At 41.7% G+C, this 15,137-nt stretch overlaps 1 protein-coding gene across 4 annotated transcripts in view; it reads right to left on the bottom strand.

Annotated features, from left to right (window-relative positions):
- Positions 1–15,137, bottom strand: part of LOC110523953 (tyrosine-protein kinase JAK2) — a 77,423-nt gene that overhangs the window by 44,148 nt on the left and 18,138 nt on the right. For 3 of the 4 annotated variants that reach the window (XR_002473508.2, XM_021603119.2, XM_021603120.2), the window contains exon 2: positions 14,118–14,358. The exons of the other annotated variant lie outside the window; for it this stretch is intronic. Coding sequence is in view for 2 of the 3 variants with exons in the window: in XM_021603119.2 (XP_021458794.2) it covers positions 14,118–14,334 (217 nt within the window). In the remaining variant the exon portion in view is untranslated. The remainder of the gene's footprint in view (positions 1–14,117; positions 14,359–15,137) is intronic. 4 annotated transcript variants of the gene reach the window in all.

Below are 15,137 nucleotides of genomic sequence, written 5' to 3'. Positions count from 1 at the left end.
TAGCAGGAATATTTATATATATATATTTATATTATATTTATATTTATCTAATATATTTATATTATATATTAGATAAAATACGGAAATAATCAACTTTTTTTTATTTTTAAGGCTCGTAATTTCTGTGTGTTATTATGTTATAATTAAGTCTATGATTTGATAGAGCAGTCTGACTCAGCGGTGGTAGAAAGCAGCAGGCTTGTATGCATTCATTCAAACAGCACTTTCGTGCGTTTGTCAGCAGCTCTTCGCAATGCTTCAAGCATTGCACTGTTTATGACTTCAGGCCTATCAACTCCCGAGATCAGGCTGGTGTAACTGATGTGAAATGGCTAGCTAGTTAGCGTGCTAATAGCGTTTCAAACGTCACTCACTCTGAGACTTGGAGTAGTTGTTCCCCTTGCTCTGCAAGGGCCGCGGCTTTTGTGGAGCGATGGGCAATAATGCTTCGAGGGTGGCTGTTGTCGATATGTTCCTAGTTCGAGCCCAGGTAGGGGCGAGGAGAGGGACGGAAGCTATACTGTTACACTGGCAATAGTAAAGTGCCTATAAGAACATCCAATAGTCAATGGTATATGAAATACAAATGGCATAGAGAGAAATAGTCCTATAATTCCTATAATAACCTCAACCTAAAACTTCTTACCTGGGAATAATGAAGACTCATGTTAAAAGGAACCACCAGCTTTCATATGTTCTCATGTTCTGAGCAAGGAACTTAAACGTTAGCTTTTTTTACATGGCAAATATTGCACTTTTACTTTCTTCTTCAACACTTTGTTTTTGCATTATTTAAACCAAATTGTATGTTTCATTATTTATTTGAGGCTAAATTGATTTGATTGATGTATTATATTAAGTTAAAATAAAAGTGTTAATTCAGTATTTTTGTAATTGTCATTATTACAAATAAATAGATAAATAATAATAAATCGTCCGATTAATCCGTAGCTGCTTTTTTTGGTCCTCCAATAATCGGTATTGGCATTGAAAAATCATAATTGGTCGACCTCTAGTAAAGACAGAATACAACAAGCCAGAGAATGGATGAAGTTCAGATGTCCTGGGCCAGGCCTCAGCAACACTATTTCTCTGCAGCTCAACCTACAACAACAACAAACTCTATAAGACAAGTGTGTTACACACATAAGGAAGAAGAGAAAGTAGATGACAGAAACAGGAAGTGAGAGTACAGTGCCGAGTGACAACAGGAAGAGAAACCTAGCAGAGCATATTGTGTGGTGGAGGTTAGTTGGGTGATTGTCATGAAAACAGTTTTAACCATGGTAGTAACAAATTGAAATAGTAAGACTGAAATTATAAAACCATGATGCATCTGCAACACTCAACTATCATTCGGAAGACTAAAATGCCTAGTGTAAGGTACAGTGTCTGATTTGAATTATGTAACTTCAACCAAATTCTCATTACTGAAATACATTTGGATAAAATTGGGTAAATTTGATAAAATTGTACTTTAGATTTTATTTTTTTATTAAACTAAATATGTTGCTGTAGTTTGTCCATAAAATCATAAAAATGGTATACTAGTTGAAGTTCACAATTTTGGTTTTATTCACCTATGATGCATCATCTAGGAGTAGTAGTCCTTAGATTAACAAATACACTTAATTCCTTCAGAATGAGGTTCTTATTCTCAAAACACCCCCTTTACACCAACCTTATTACCGAAATGACTAAAAAGTAAAAAAATTGGGAAAAACTTAGAAAACCATTACCTTACCAACATGGAGGCATGAATGGGCTTTAGTGATGTGTTCAATTGTTTGCCGACTCACAATGGCTGTCTAAGATTACTTGCATATTGAGCTATAATTATTGTCTATTTTATTAACGAGAACCTTAATTTCGGTCATGGTAATAAGCTAATTCTAATGTATGGGTGTGCTGTGCTGTGTGTGCTGTGCTGGTGCTATTCCGGGATTCTGGACTTCTAGGCAGAGTTCCTCTGTCCAGTGTCTGTGTTCTTTTGCCCATCTTAATCTTCTCTTCTTATTGGCCAGTCTGAGATATGGCTTTTTCTTTGCAACTCTGCCTAGAAGGCCAGCATCCCGGAGTCGCTTCTTCACTGTTGAAGTTGAGACTGGTGTTTGCGGGTACTATTTAATGAAGCTGCCAGTTGAGGACCTGTGAGGCGTCCGTTTCTCAAACTATACACTAATGTACTTGTCCTCTTGCTCAGTTGTGCACCGGGGCCTCCCACTCTTTCTATTCTGGTTAGAGCCAGTTGGCACTGTTCTGTGAAGGGAGTAGTACACCGCGTTGTACAAGATCTTCAGTTTTTTGGCAATTTCTCACATGAATAGCCTTCATTTCTCAGAACAAAAATAGACTGCCGAGTTTCAGAAGATCTTTGTTTCTAGCCATTTTGAGCCTGTAATCGAACCCACAAATGTTGATGCTCCAGATACTCAACTAGTCTAAAGAAGGCCAGTTTCATTGCTTCTTTAATCAGAACAACAGTTTTTAGCTGTGCGAACATAATTGCAAATGGGTTTTCTAATGATCAATTAGCATTTTAAAATTATAAACTTGGATTAGCTAACACAACGTGCCATTGGAACACAGGAATGATGGTTGCTGATAATGGGGCTCTGTACGCCTATGTTGATATTCCATTTTTTAAATGTTTTTTTAAATTAAAAAAAAATAATAATAATAATAATAATAATAATAATAATAATCTGCCGTTTCCAGCTACAATAGTCATTTACAACATTAACAATGTCTACACTGTATTTCTGATCAATTTGATGTGTTTTTTTTAAATTGTATTTTAAAATTGTACCCCCTTTTTCTCCCCAATTTCGTGGTATCCAATTGTTAGTAGCTACTATCTTGTCTCATCGCTCAAGAGACGAAGGTCGAAAGTCATGCGTCCTCCGATACACAACCAAGCCGCACAGCTTCTTAACACAGCGCGCATCCAACCCGGAAGCTAGCCGCACCAATGTGTCGGAGGAAACACTGTGCACCTGGCAACCTTGGTTAGCACGCACGGCGCCCGGCCTGCCACAGGAGTCGCTGGTGCGCGATGAGACAAGGATATCCCTACCGGCAAACCCTCCCTAACCCGGACAACGCTAGGCCAATTGTGCGCCCCACGGACCTCCCGGATCTCGGCTGGTTGCGACAGAGCCTGGGCGCGAACCCAGAGTCTCTGGTGGCACAGCTTAACCACTACGCCACCCGGGAGACCCATTTGATGTGATTTTAAAAATTGACAAAACTGTTTGCTTTTCTTTCAAAAACAAGGACATTCCTAAGTGACCCCAAACTTTTGAACGGTAGTGTATATTATCATCGAAACCGTATTATTATTTTTGCGCTAGTTGGCTGTACCTGCAGCAAAATTCCAGTATGATCCTTCATAGCTTGTTCTCCATATTTATAAATAGGAGGGTCAATTTGCTCTCAGCACTTATTTCCATGACTGATCAAAATGAGTTGTCTCTCTTGTCCCTCTGCAGCAGAGAATATGGTGACCAATATGTTTGGAACATTGAATTGCAATAAAATGTCAGTGTCGAATCGCAATACATATCGTATCGGCATCAAAGCGCCGTGATAATCATGAGGTCCCTTGCACACACGGGCGACTACTCACTGCCCCATGGAGGAGTTAAACGTCAAAAGGAAAAGTGAGAGACAGAGATAAAGCGCGAGAGTGAGAGCAATAGAGTGAGAAAGAGAGCTGCAGGGTGCTTATCAGTGTGAGACATTCCGAGTGTGTTTGAGAGAGATAGAGCCATAGAGAACACAAAAGCAACAAGTCGACAGCCTGCCGAGGTCGGTGTAAAGTGTATGAACACCCGGGACTGAGGTATAATTTACAGTGCCTTCAGAAAGAATTCACACCCATTGACTCCTTCAACGTACATTTTAAATTGTGATTTTTGGTCACTGGCCTACACACAAATTAATTAAAAATGAAAAGCTGAAATGTATTGAGTCAATAAGTACTCAACCCCTTTGTTATGTCAGGCCTTATTTCAGGAGTAAAATGTGCATAAGTCACATAATAAGCTGCATGGACTGTGTGCAATAGAGTTTAACGATTGTTTAATTATCTCTGTATCGCACACATACAATCTGTAAGGTCCTTCAGCAGTGAATTTCAAACACACGTTCAACCACAAAGACCAGGGAGGTTTTCCAATGCCTTGCAAAGAAGGGCAACTATTGGTAGACAGTGTAAAATGAAACAAATTAAAATAAAGGCACACGCCCCCTTTTCCTTCTGACGTTAAACTACTCCATACTGCAGTGTAAACAGATATGTAGCAGTGAGTAGTCTCCCGTGTGTCATAGGGCTGGGAATTGCAAGGGACCTCGTGATACGATATTATCATGGCACTTTGATGCCGATAAGATATGTATTGCGATTTGACACTGACATTTTATTGCAATTCAAGGGTTATTATTTTTATATGTATATATAAACCCCTTTGAGCATGGTGACGTTACACCCAGACACTACACAGATACAGGTGTCCTTCCTAACTCAGTTGCCGGAGTGGAAGGAGACCGCTCTGGGATTTCACAATGAGGCCAATTGATACAGTTAGAGTTTGATGGCTGTGATAGGATAATACTGAAGACGGATGAACAACGTTCTAGTTATTTCACAATACTAACCAAATGTAATGATCCAAGGAGAATTATGGTAGAAAATGGGTTTCTTCTTTTTGTCATTTTAGTGAGATAGTTGTATTATTTTCAAGCATAGTGGTGGCCGCATCATGTTATGGGAATGCTTGTAATCGTTAAGGAGTGGGGAGTTTTCCAGGCTTAAAAAAATACACGGAATGGAGCGAAGCACAGGGAAAACCCTAGAGGAAAACCTGGTTCAGTCTGCTTTCCACCAGACACTGGGAGATGGATTCACCTTTCAGCAGGACAATACCCTAAAACACAAGGCAAAATGTACACTGGAGTTCCTTACCAAGACGACAGTGATTGAGTTACAGTTTTGACTTAAATCTACTTAAAAATCTATGGCAGGACCTCAAAATTGTTGTCTAGCAATAATCAACCAATTTGACAGAGCTTGAATCATTTTGAAAATAATAAATGGGCAAAAACTACACAATCCAGGTGTGGACAGCTCTTAAAAAGACTTACCCAGAAAGACTCAAAGCTCAAATCGCTGCCAAAAGGTGCTTCTATAAAGTATTCACTCAGCGGTGTAAATATTTACAGTGCCTTCAAAGTATTCAGACCCCTAGACTTTTTCCACATTCTGCTGTTACAACCTTATTCTAAAATGTAAATAGTTTTCTCCTCCTCAATCTACACACAGTACTCCATAATGACAGAGCAAAAACAGCTTTTAGAAAAAAACGGAAATATCACATTTACGTAAGTATTCAGACCCTTTACTCAGTACTTTGTTAAAAGCACCTTCCGCAGTGATTACAGTATCGAGTCTTCTTGCATATGACACTACAAGCTTGGCACACCTACATGTGGAGAGTTTCTCCCATTCTTCTCTGCAGAGCCTCTCAAGCTCTGTCAGGTTGGATGGAGAGCGTTGCTGCACAGCTATTTTCAGGTCTCTCCAGAGATGTTTGATCGGGCTCAAGTCCGGGCTCTGGCTGGGCCACTCAAGAACATTCAGAGACTTGGCCTGTCCCAAAGTCACTCCTGCGTTGTCTTGGCTGTGTGTTTAGGGTCATTGTCCTGTTGAAAGGTGAACCGTCGCCCGGTCTGAGGTCCTGAGCGCTCTGGAGCAGGTTTTCATCAAGGATCTCTCTGTACTTTGCTCCGTTCATCTTTGCCTCGATCCTAACTTGCCTCCCAGTCCCTGCCGCTGAAAACATCCCCACAGCATGATGCTGCCACCACCATGCTTCACCGTAGGGATGGTGTCAGGTTTCCTCCAGACGTGACGCTTGGCATTCAGTCAAAATAATTAAATCTTGGTTTCATCAGACCAGAGAATGTCATTTCTCATGGTCTAAGAGTCTGTAGGTGCTTTTTGCCAAACTACAAGCGGGCTGTCATGTGCTTTTTGCTGAGGAGTGGCTTCTGTCTGGCCACTCTACCATAAAAGGCCTTCAGAGATGGTTGTCCTTCTGGAAGGTTCTCCCATCTCCACAGAGGAACTCTAGAGCTCTGTCAGAGTGACCATCAGGTACCTGGCTCACCTCCCTGACCAAGGCCTTTCTCCCCCAATTGCTCAGTTTGGCCAGAAGCCAGCGCAGGGAAGAATCTTTGTGGTTACAAACTTCTTCCATTTAAGAATGATGGAGGCCACTGTGTTCTTGGGGACCTTCAATGCTGCAGAAATGTTTTGGTACCCTTCCCCAGTTCTGTGCCTCAACACAATCCTGTCTTGGAACCCTACAGACAATTCCTTCGACCATGGCTTCGTTTTTGCTCTGACATGCACTGTCAACTGTGGGACATTATATAGACAAGTGTGTGCCTTTCCAATCAATTGAATTTACCACAGGTGGAATCCAATCAAGTTGTAGAAACATCTCAAATATGCTCAATGTAAACAGGATGCACACTTGAGCCCAATTTCGAGTCTCATAGCAAATTGTCTTTCATACATTTGCAAAAATGTCATTTTTATTTGTCATTATGGGGTAATGATTGTAGATTGTTAAGAAAAAATAAATATTTAATCCATTTTAAAATAAGGCTGTAACTTAAAACGTGGAAACAGTCAATGGGCCTGAATACTTTCCGATTTTCAAGAATTTTGCTAAGATTTCTACAAACATGTTTTCACTATGTCATTGTGGGGTATTGTGTGTAGATGAGAGAGGAAATCTAGTTAATCCATTTTGAATTCTGGCTGTAACAAAATGTGGAATAAATCAAGGGTTAGGAATACTTTCTGAAGGCACTGTACACGAGCGGTTCCCAACCTTGTCCGTTCTGTGGACCAACAAATTATCGTCAAAAACTCGAGGACTACCATTTGTGGAGTCGCAGATTTAAAAAATTACATTTAAATGTAGTCTATTTTAGCAGTGAATGTCACAAAGGCCTATTTTTATAAACAATTTCCATTGTGAAAAGTAATGTAAAAAAAATATAATAATGTAAATTTGCTCATAATACCACCAACAATTATTTTGCGGCGTTAGGTACTCTAAGCCGGGTGAAACAGCAGGTTGACATTCACTGAGTAGACCAAACATTAGGAACACCTTTCTAATATTAAGTTGTAACCCCCCTTTTACCCTCAGAAAAGCCTCAATTTGTCAGGGCATGGACTCTACAAGATGTCAAAAGCGTTCCACAGGGATGCTGGCCCATGTTGACTCCAATGCTTCCCACAGTTGTGTCAAGTTGGCTGGATGTCCTTTGGGTGGTGGACCATTACTGATACACAGGGGAAACTGTTGAGCATGAAAAACCTAGCAGTGTTACAGTTCTTGACACAAACCATTGCGCCTGGTACTTACTACTGTTGGGTTCTAGCTTGAAATATACTTATGTCACAATACTAGAACTTATTGATTACTAGACATGTATAAGGGAGGTTGGGGTAAATGAAGCGCGGCTAGGAACGTGGTGTATGGAAAGTTACTGAGTGAGAAAAGGGGAGTGCAGAAAGTTAACATTTTGCCAAACATGTTATTGTTGAATATGAAGGCTCCGAAGGAGGGAGGCAAAGGACAACAGTCTGGTTTCATTTGGGAGGAGCGAGGGATTCTGCCCGAGGTCACATGAAAGTGAGAAGAAACAGTCCTATTTCACACACATATACTTCCACACCCACGAAGGTTCTAGCATAAGGCAAGGGCCATGACTACACCAGTGAGAGGAGCCAATTAAAATCCTGACTAGTAACAGAGATTTATTGGCTGCTAGATGTGCAAGGATTTGACTCCGCTTATTAGGAGGGTATAAATATATGTGCTTGCGAAATCATACCTTGTCTTTGCAGCTGTATGACCCAGTGGGTGAATAAGCTTGGTTTATGCTCGTCTGTTTGAGTTTACACTGTTTGGTCAGAACCTAACACTCCCACACACCATTCAAAAGGGACTTAAATATCTTGCCTATTCACCTTCTGAATGGTACACAATCCATGTCTCAATCGTCTTAAATAACCTTATTGAACCCGTCTCTTCCCCTTCATCTACAGGGATTGAAGTGGATTTAACAAGTGACATCAATAAGGGATCATACTGTAGTTTTCACCTGGATCCACCTGGTCAGTTTGTGTCATGGAAACAACAGGGGTTCTTTCTGTTTTGTGTACTCCGTGTTTTATGTACACTATATACAGTTGAAATTGGGAGTTTACATACACTTAGGTGAGAGTCATTAAAAATCATTTTTCAACCACTCCACAAATTTCTTGTTAACAAACTATAGTTTTGGCAAGTCAGTTAGGACATCTACTTTGTGCATGACACAAGTCATTTTTCCAACAATTGTTTAAAGACAGATTATTTCACTTATAATTCACTGTATTACAATTCCAGTGGGTCAGAAGTTTACATACACTAAGTTGACTGTGCCTTTAAATAGCTTGGAAAATTCCAGAAAATGATGTCATGGCTTTAGAAGCTTTTGATAGGCTAATTGACATCATTTGAGTCATTGGGATGTATTTCAAGGCCTACCTTCAAACTCAGTGCCTCTTGCTTGACATCAGGGGAAAATCAAAAGAAATCAGCCAAGACCTCAGAAAAAAATTGTAGACCTCCACAAGTCTGATTCATCCTTGGGAGCAATTTCCAAATACCTGAAGGTACCACGTTCATTTGTACAAACAATAGTACGCAAGTATAAACACCATGGGACCACGCAGCCGTCATACCGCTCAGGAAGGAGACACGTTCTAACTCCTAAAGATGAACGTACTTAGGTGCGAAAAGTGCAAATCACTCCCAGAACAACAGCAAAGGATCTTGTGAAGATGCTGGAGGAAACAGGTACAAAAGGCTCTATATTCACAGTAAAAACGAGTCCTATTTCGACATAACCTGAAAGACCGCTCAGCATGGAAGAAGCCACTGCTCCAAAACCACCATAAAAAAGCCAGATTATGGTTTGCAACTGCACATGGGGACAAAGATCGTACTTTTTGGAGAAATGTCCTCTGGTCTGATGAAACAAAAACAGAACTGTTTGGCCATAATGACCATCGTTATGTTTGGAGGAAAACATGACATTTCACATTCTTAAAATAAAGTGGTGATCCTAACTGACCTAAAACAGGGAATTTTTACTCAGATTAAATGTCAGGAATTGTGAAAAACTCAGTTTAAATGTATTTGGCTAAGGTGTATGTAAACTTCTGACTTCAACCGTGTGTGTGTGTGTGTGTGTGTGTGTGTGTGTGTGTGTGTGTGTGTGTGACACCCCTTAAAAATGTGTGGATACTGCTATTTCAGCCACACCCATTGCTGACAGGTGTATAAAATCTTGCACACAGCCTTGCAATCTACACAGACAAATATTGGCAATGGAATGGCCTTACTGAAGAGCTCAGAGACTTTCAACGTGGCACAGTCATAGGATAACACCTTTTCAATAAGTCAGTTGGTCAAATTTCTGCCCTGCTAGAGCTATCCCGGTCAACTGTAAGTGCTGTTATTAGTAGCAAGTGGAAATGTCTAAGAGCAACAGTCGTGAAGTGGTAGACCACACAAGCTCACAGAATGGGAGCGCCGAGTGTTGAAGCACGCAAAAAATGGTCTTTCCTCGACTGCAACACTCACTGCTGAATTCCAAATTGCCTCTGGAAGCAAAGTCAGCACAATAACTGTTTGTCGGGAGCTTTATGAAATGGGTCGCCATGGCCGAGCAGCCTCACACAAGCATAAGATCCCCATGCGCTATGCCAAGCACTGGCTGGAGTGATGTAAATGTCACCGCCATTGGACCCTGGAGCATTGGATACAAGTTCTCTGGAATTATGAATCCTGCTTCACCATCTGGCAGACCGGCGGACGACTCTGTGTTTGGCGGACACCAGGAGAACACTACCTGCCCGAATGCATAGTGGCAACTGTAAAGTTAGGTGGAGGAGGAATAATGTTTTGGTGCCATTTTTCATGGTTCGGCCTAGTCCCCTTAGTTCCAGTGAAGATACATTTTAACGCTACAGCATAGACAATTCTCTGTTTCCAACTTTGTGGCAACAGTTTGGGGAAGGCACCTTCAGCACGACAAAGGCCCCATGCACAAAGCGAGGTCAATACAGAAATGGTTACACCCCCCCAGCCTTTAACCACCTCTCCCACTATCCTAGTCCCAAACATGTGCCACTTGTGGTAGACCTTCTCTTTGCCTTATAAAATCCCCACAAAAGAACACAAATGTGCTTATATGTGGGGGGCTGTGCTTTGGCAAAGTGGATGGGGTTATATCCTTCCTGTTTGGCCCTGTCCAGGGGTATCATCGGATGGGGCCACAGTGTCTCCTGACCTCTCCTGTCTCAGCCTCCAGTATTTATGCTGCAGTAGTTTGTGTCGGGGGGTCTAAGGTCAGTTTGTTATATCTGGAGTACTTCTCCTGTCTTATCCGGTGTCCTGTGTGAATTTAAGTATGCTCTCTCTAATTCTCTCTTTCTCTCTCTCGGAGGACCTGAGCCCTAGGACCATGCCTCAGGACTACCTGGCATGATGACTCCATGCTGTCCCCAGTCCACCTGGCCGTGCTGCTGCTCCAGTTTCAACTGTTCTGCCTGCGGCTATGGAATCCTGACCTGTTCACCGGTGCTACCTGTCCCAGACCTGCTGTTTTCAACTCAATATCCTTTCCTTTCATGACGCAGTTTATTTTTTGTCTCCTAGGAATTCCTGCGTCGCATGACTGGATGGTTGGTGGACAAGCACTCATACACACATGTTGAATTAGCTGTATTAATAAAGTTGACCTCTTCAATCTGAGTCTTGATGCAGTGTTGTCTTTTCCCCCCATCTATATAAAAGTATACTGTATATAGGCCTACTGCAGAAATTACAAGTAGGTGTCATGCAGGACACATTTGAGTTTGAATCCTGTATAATTAAAATTGTGCAGTATTGCTCCTGTAGGCTAGTCCTACAAGAAAGATGATCATACTGCAGGTAGTATGAGTAGGATTTATGTTTGGAACAGTAAGATCCATGCAAGACCGTTCCTGCAGGAAATGTCTAAATTAAATTCTGAGCTACTTCCTGGAGGAATTATAAGAATCCTGCAGGATTGGTCCTGCAAAACCATTCCTGCAGGAATCCTGCTGGTTGTCCTACAGGAAAATGATCACAAAAATCCTGTGGGATTTCCTGCAGAAGAATAATCTTCTGTAATTTAGTGCTTTTTTATTTTAAAAAGTCAAATAACAGCATACCGGCATTTCAGGTTGATGACAACAGCCACGCGAATACAACAGGTTTGTTAGCAAATCACTTTTGTGAAATCGACACATAATATTGTTGGAAAAAGAAGGCCGCTCGTTGCCGCTATAGTAATTTAAAGAGATGCCACTTCGGGTTCTAAACGATTAATGAGCAAACTTCAAAACGAGGCCAAATCAGGAAGTCCAGCCCCCCTTTAAAAATACACCAGTGGCACTTAACAACAACTGCTTAAAATAAGAGTAATTCTAAGACTTCCAAGAATAAAGTGTGATAGGAGGAGAGATACACTAGGTCTAAGTATACTGCTCTATATTTTACGAACAGACCACACTTCCCAACTCTCATGTATACAACTTGTCACCGCCAGTCACGCACATTGCACACCACGACTGGAAAGAAGCACAACACTGCTGCGTCAGCATTCGCCTAATCAAATAGCCGAATGGAATAACTCCTTCATTAATTCATCTGTGTTTACATAGCCTCTCTTCAGGCACAGATTTGACCCGTCACAATACAGTGAATAAATCATACCAAGGAGGAGATTAAGGTTATAATGATTTAATCCCACGGTGGCTAGGCTGGGTCACACGAGCTGAATCCCAAATCAACCCTTAGCTTGCCCATTGTCAGAATCCTACGCGTCGACTACTGGATTCGACAGATTCTTATACTAAATGGAGGTGTGGAATAGTCCCATATCAGAATCAAACACACAACCTCAGTGCTGTTAGTGTCATTATACTTAAACTACCTGACCTTAACCACCATAACGAATACATTATCATCGTCCTCATGGTTTAATGAAGTGGGTTCCCACACAAAGTTAAGACAGACGGTCTTCCTTTAGTGATGTTTAAATCTTTTTGTCTTGCAGCAGCAGGGGAAATTTCACACGGACGTTTCAGACAACACTTTGTTCTTGTGTCCGAATTGGGTTCACCCTGGGGGTTAGTTTAAATAAAGGCCAATATACAAAAAAATGACTTCCTACATTGAATAAATGTTCCGCCCGATGATGTAAAATGGCTCTGTATCGTCAAATGAGAACTTGGCAAACTGCCGTTAACAATGACTGTAGTTATAGCTAGACAAAGCCCTTAGAAAAAGTAAACCGGAGTCAGACTCGGTGCTAGTGAAAAATAAGGCAGAGGAGAGATGTGTGTGGATAGATATCTTTATTTTATTTTTTTACACTTCCTCCTCACAGTGAGAAAGTCTGGTTCTGTCTGTGCTGCTGTCTGCGCTGAAAGATTAAATCATCAACTGTTAGGGGTATGGGCTTGCCCTACAGGGCCTACAGTACATCTCGTTTGCTCTTATTGCCCCTAAAACAAGCATTAAAGGACACTTTGGTATTTTGGAAATGAGGCCCGTTATCTACTTCCCCAGAGTCAGATGAACACGTGGATACCATTTTTATGTCTCTGCGTGCAGTTTGAAGGAAGTTGCTAACTGGCACTAGAGCAATTGCTAACTAGCGTTAGCATAATGACTGGAATGTCTTCCATAGAAAAGTTTGTGGTCATACGTACATCCTTAAAAACATAGGTGCTGGGCTAATCAAGAATAAGGCCCGCACACTCAAAGCTTCCAATTCATCCCTTCATTGACTACGATTCAATCCGAAACGGATCTTCGTCAGGTCAAACAAACAAACTGAGTGCTCGCTTCCCAAAATATACACATTTCACCTCGCATGACCATTACCCACATGACAGGGTTTGGAAACCATTCAATTCACTTTTGTGCATAAAAATCATCATTAAAATCACATAAATACATATGGTCAGAAAGAATTATATACATACAAATGGGTTCAAGTTTTTAAAAAACCTAGGCAACCGTAAAAAAAAGTTTATGGAAACTTTTGGAATACCTGCCTACATGACCATTTCGCGCACTAGGCGTGGTGGTCGTAGATATAATTCCAGTTACAGAATCTAATATATGTACAAAATGACCAAGTAGGAGACCTGGAAGCGAGGACAAATGAACGTGACACATTCGTGTAAGAAATGGTCTGATATCAAACTCCTGGTTCAGACCTTTATGGAGACACGGTACACAAACGGTGAATTCAATACAATTCCCTTGTCAATAATAGATCTCCCCCCTCCTAGGAGTCGTAACACGTTCTATATCAATGTGTCCCAGAAGAGATAATGTTGTGACGAGCCGCCATGAAATGTGCAGCCACAGGATTTCTCTCAAATATCCTGATATTACTCTGGTGTTCCGCTATCCTTGTTTGTGGAACACGTAATGATGCCCTTAATCTTAACGGCCTTGCCAGTCATTGCGCTGACGCTAAGTTAGCATTGGCTCACAAAACTACCTCCAACTTCCTTCATACTGGACACAGAGACGAGTACATCTCCCTCTGGGGAAGTAGATCAAGAGCATAATTGTCAAAAATCCCAAAATCCCATCTCTTTAATGCTTGTTTTAGGGGCAATAAAAGCGGACATCACTGTAGACCCTGTAGGGCAGGCGACTGACTGTCTGTGGGTCAGACCCGTGTTTGGAGCCCATGTAGGTTCTGATGGCAGTCTATGATATTGGTATCTCTAGTTCGCAACACTAACTCCCAACTTCCTCCATACTGGACACAGAGACATATAAATGGTATCCACGAGTTCATCAGACTCTGAGGAAGTAGATAAAAGGGGAAAATCCCAAAGTATCCCTGTAAGCTTTATCAAATAATCATCTTTGGGAACAGAAAAACATTGAGCAGACATTCGCTTTTTTTCTATGCACCGTCTCACTCACCGCATGCCATGGCCGCATCGATGCACAGATCCTCAGCCACATAGTTCCCTGAAGGATAGGTGAGGTCTGGGCTATTGGTCCCGCCCCTGCCCAGGTTGTACAGGTGTACCGTCAGACAGGGAGGGGCTACTACCTGTTTGGGCTCGGCGACATGAAGTGGGTCTAGGACACAGCCATTCTGATTGGACGAGGGACATACTGGACACTCCATGTCCATGTGTGGCTCAGCAGATACATCCACCTAAAGGGGGAGATTGGAGGAGAAAGAGAAGAGAAGGAGAGAGGAGACCGAGTGTAGGAGATAGAAAGAAGAGCGTGAGGAGAGTTAGAGGCGAGGGGAGAAGACAGCAAGAGCAGAGAGAAATAGGGGGGAAAGCGCAAAAGAAAGTAAGAAAGGGGAAGATGGAGGGGGGGCAGAGGGGAGTCAGTTAGCACAGTTGACTTTATCTGCTCTGCTTAGTTTACAGTTATGCTATAGCAGGGGGGCGACAGGTAGCCTAGTGGTTAGAGCGTTGGACTAGTAACCCGAAAGCTTGCAAGATCGAATCCCCGAGCTGACAAGGTAAAAATCTGTCGTTCTGCCCCTGAACAAGGCAGTTAACCCACTGTTCCTAGGCCGTCATTGACAATAAGAATTTGTTCTTAACTGACTTGCCTGGTTAAATAAAGGTCAAATAAAACATTTAAAATAAATAGCTGTTTCTGAGATTAGAATAACTAACCAAGCTTACCATACACTTCCAAGTGTGAATGCCTGTCAGGTAGGGCTGGGCCATATGTCCAAAATATATCACATTATTTAAAAAAGAATAATAATAATAATAATTACAGTAAGACACTTGTGTTTTTGAATAATAAAAGTTCAAAATTGACTTTGAGTAGGCGTGACCCTAGGGTGGCAACACATACATGCCAAGTGATTTCAATGTGCCAAATGTCCCCTCACAGAATTAGAGAGATGCAAACACCGGCGAAATCGTGAGCTCAGGAAATAATGCTGCTCGTTACCTCCCGCATCCC

This window comes from Oncorhynchus mykiss, chromosome 5 (genome assembly GCF_013265735.2).
Source record: "Oncorhynchus mykiss isolate Arlee chromosome 5, USDA_OmykA_1.1, whole genome shotgun sequence".
NCBI lineage: Eukaryota > Metazoa > Chordata > Actinopteri > Salmoniformes > Salmonidae > Oncorhynchus > Oncorhynchus mykiss.
This window is presented reverse-complemented; position numbering and strand designations above follow the sequence as displayed.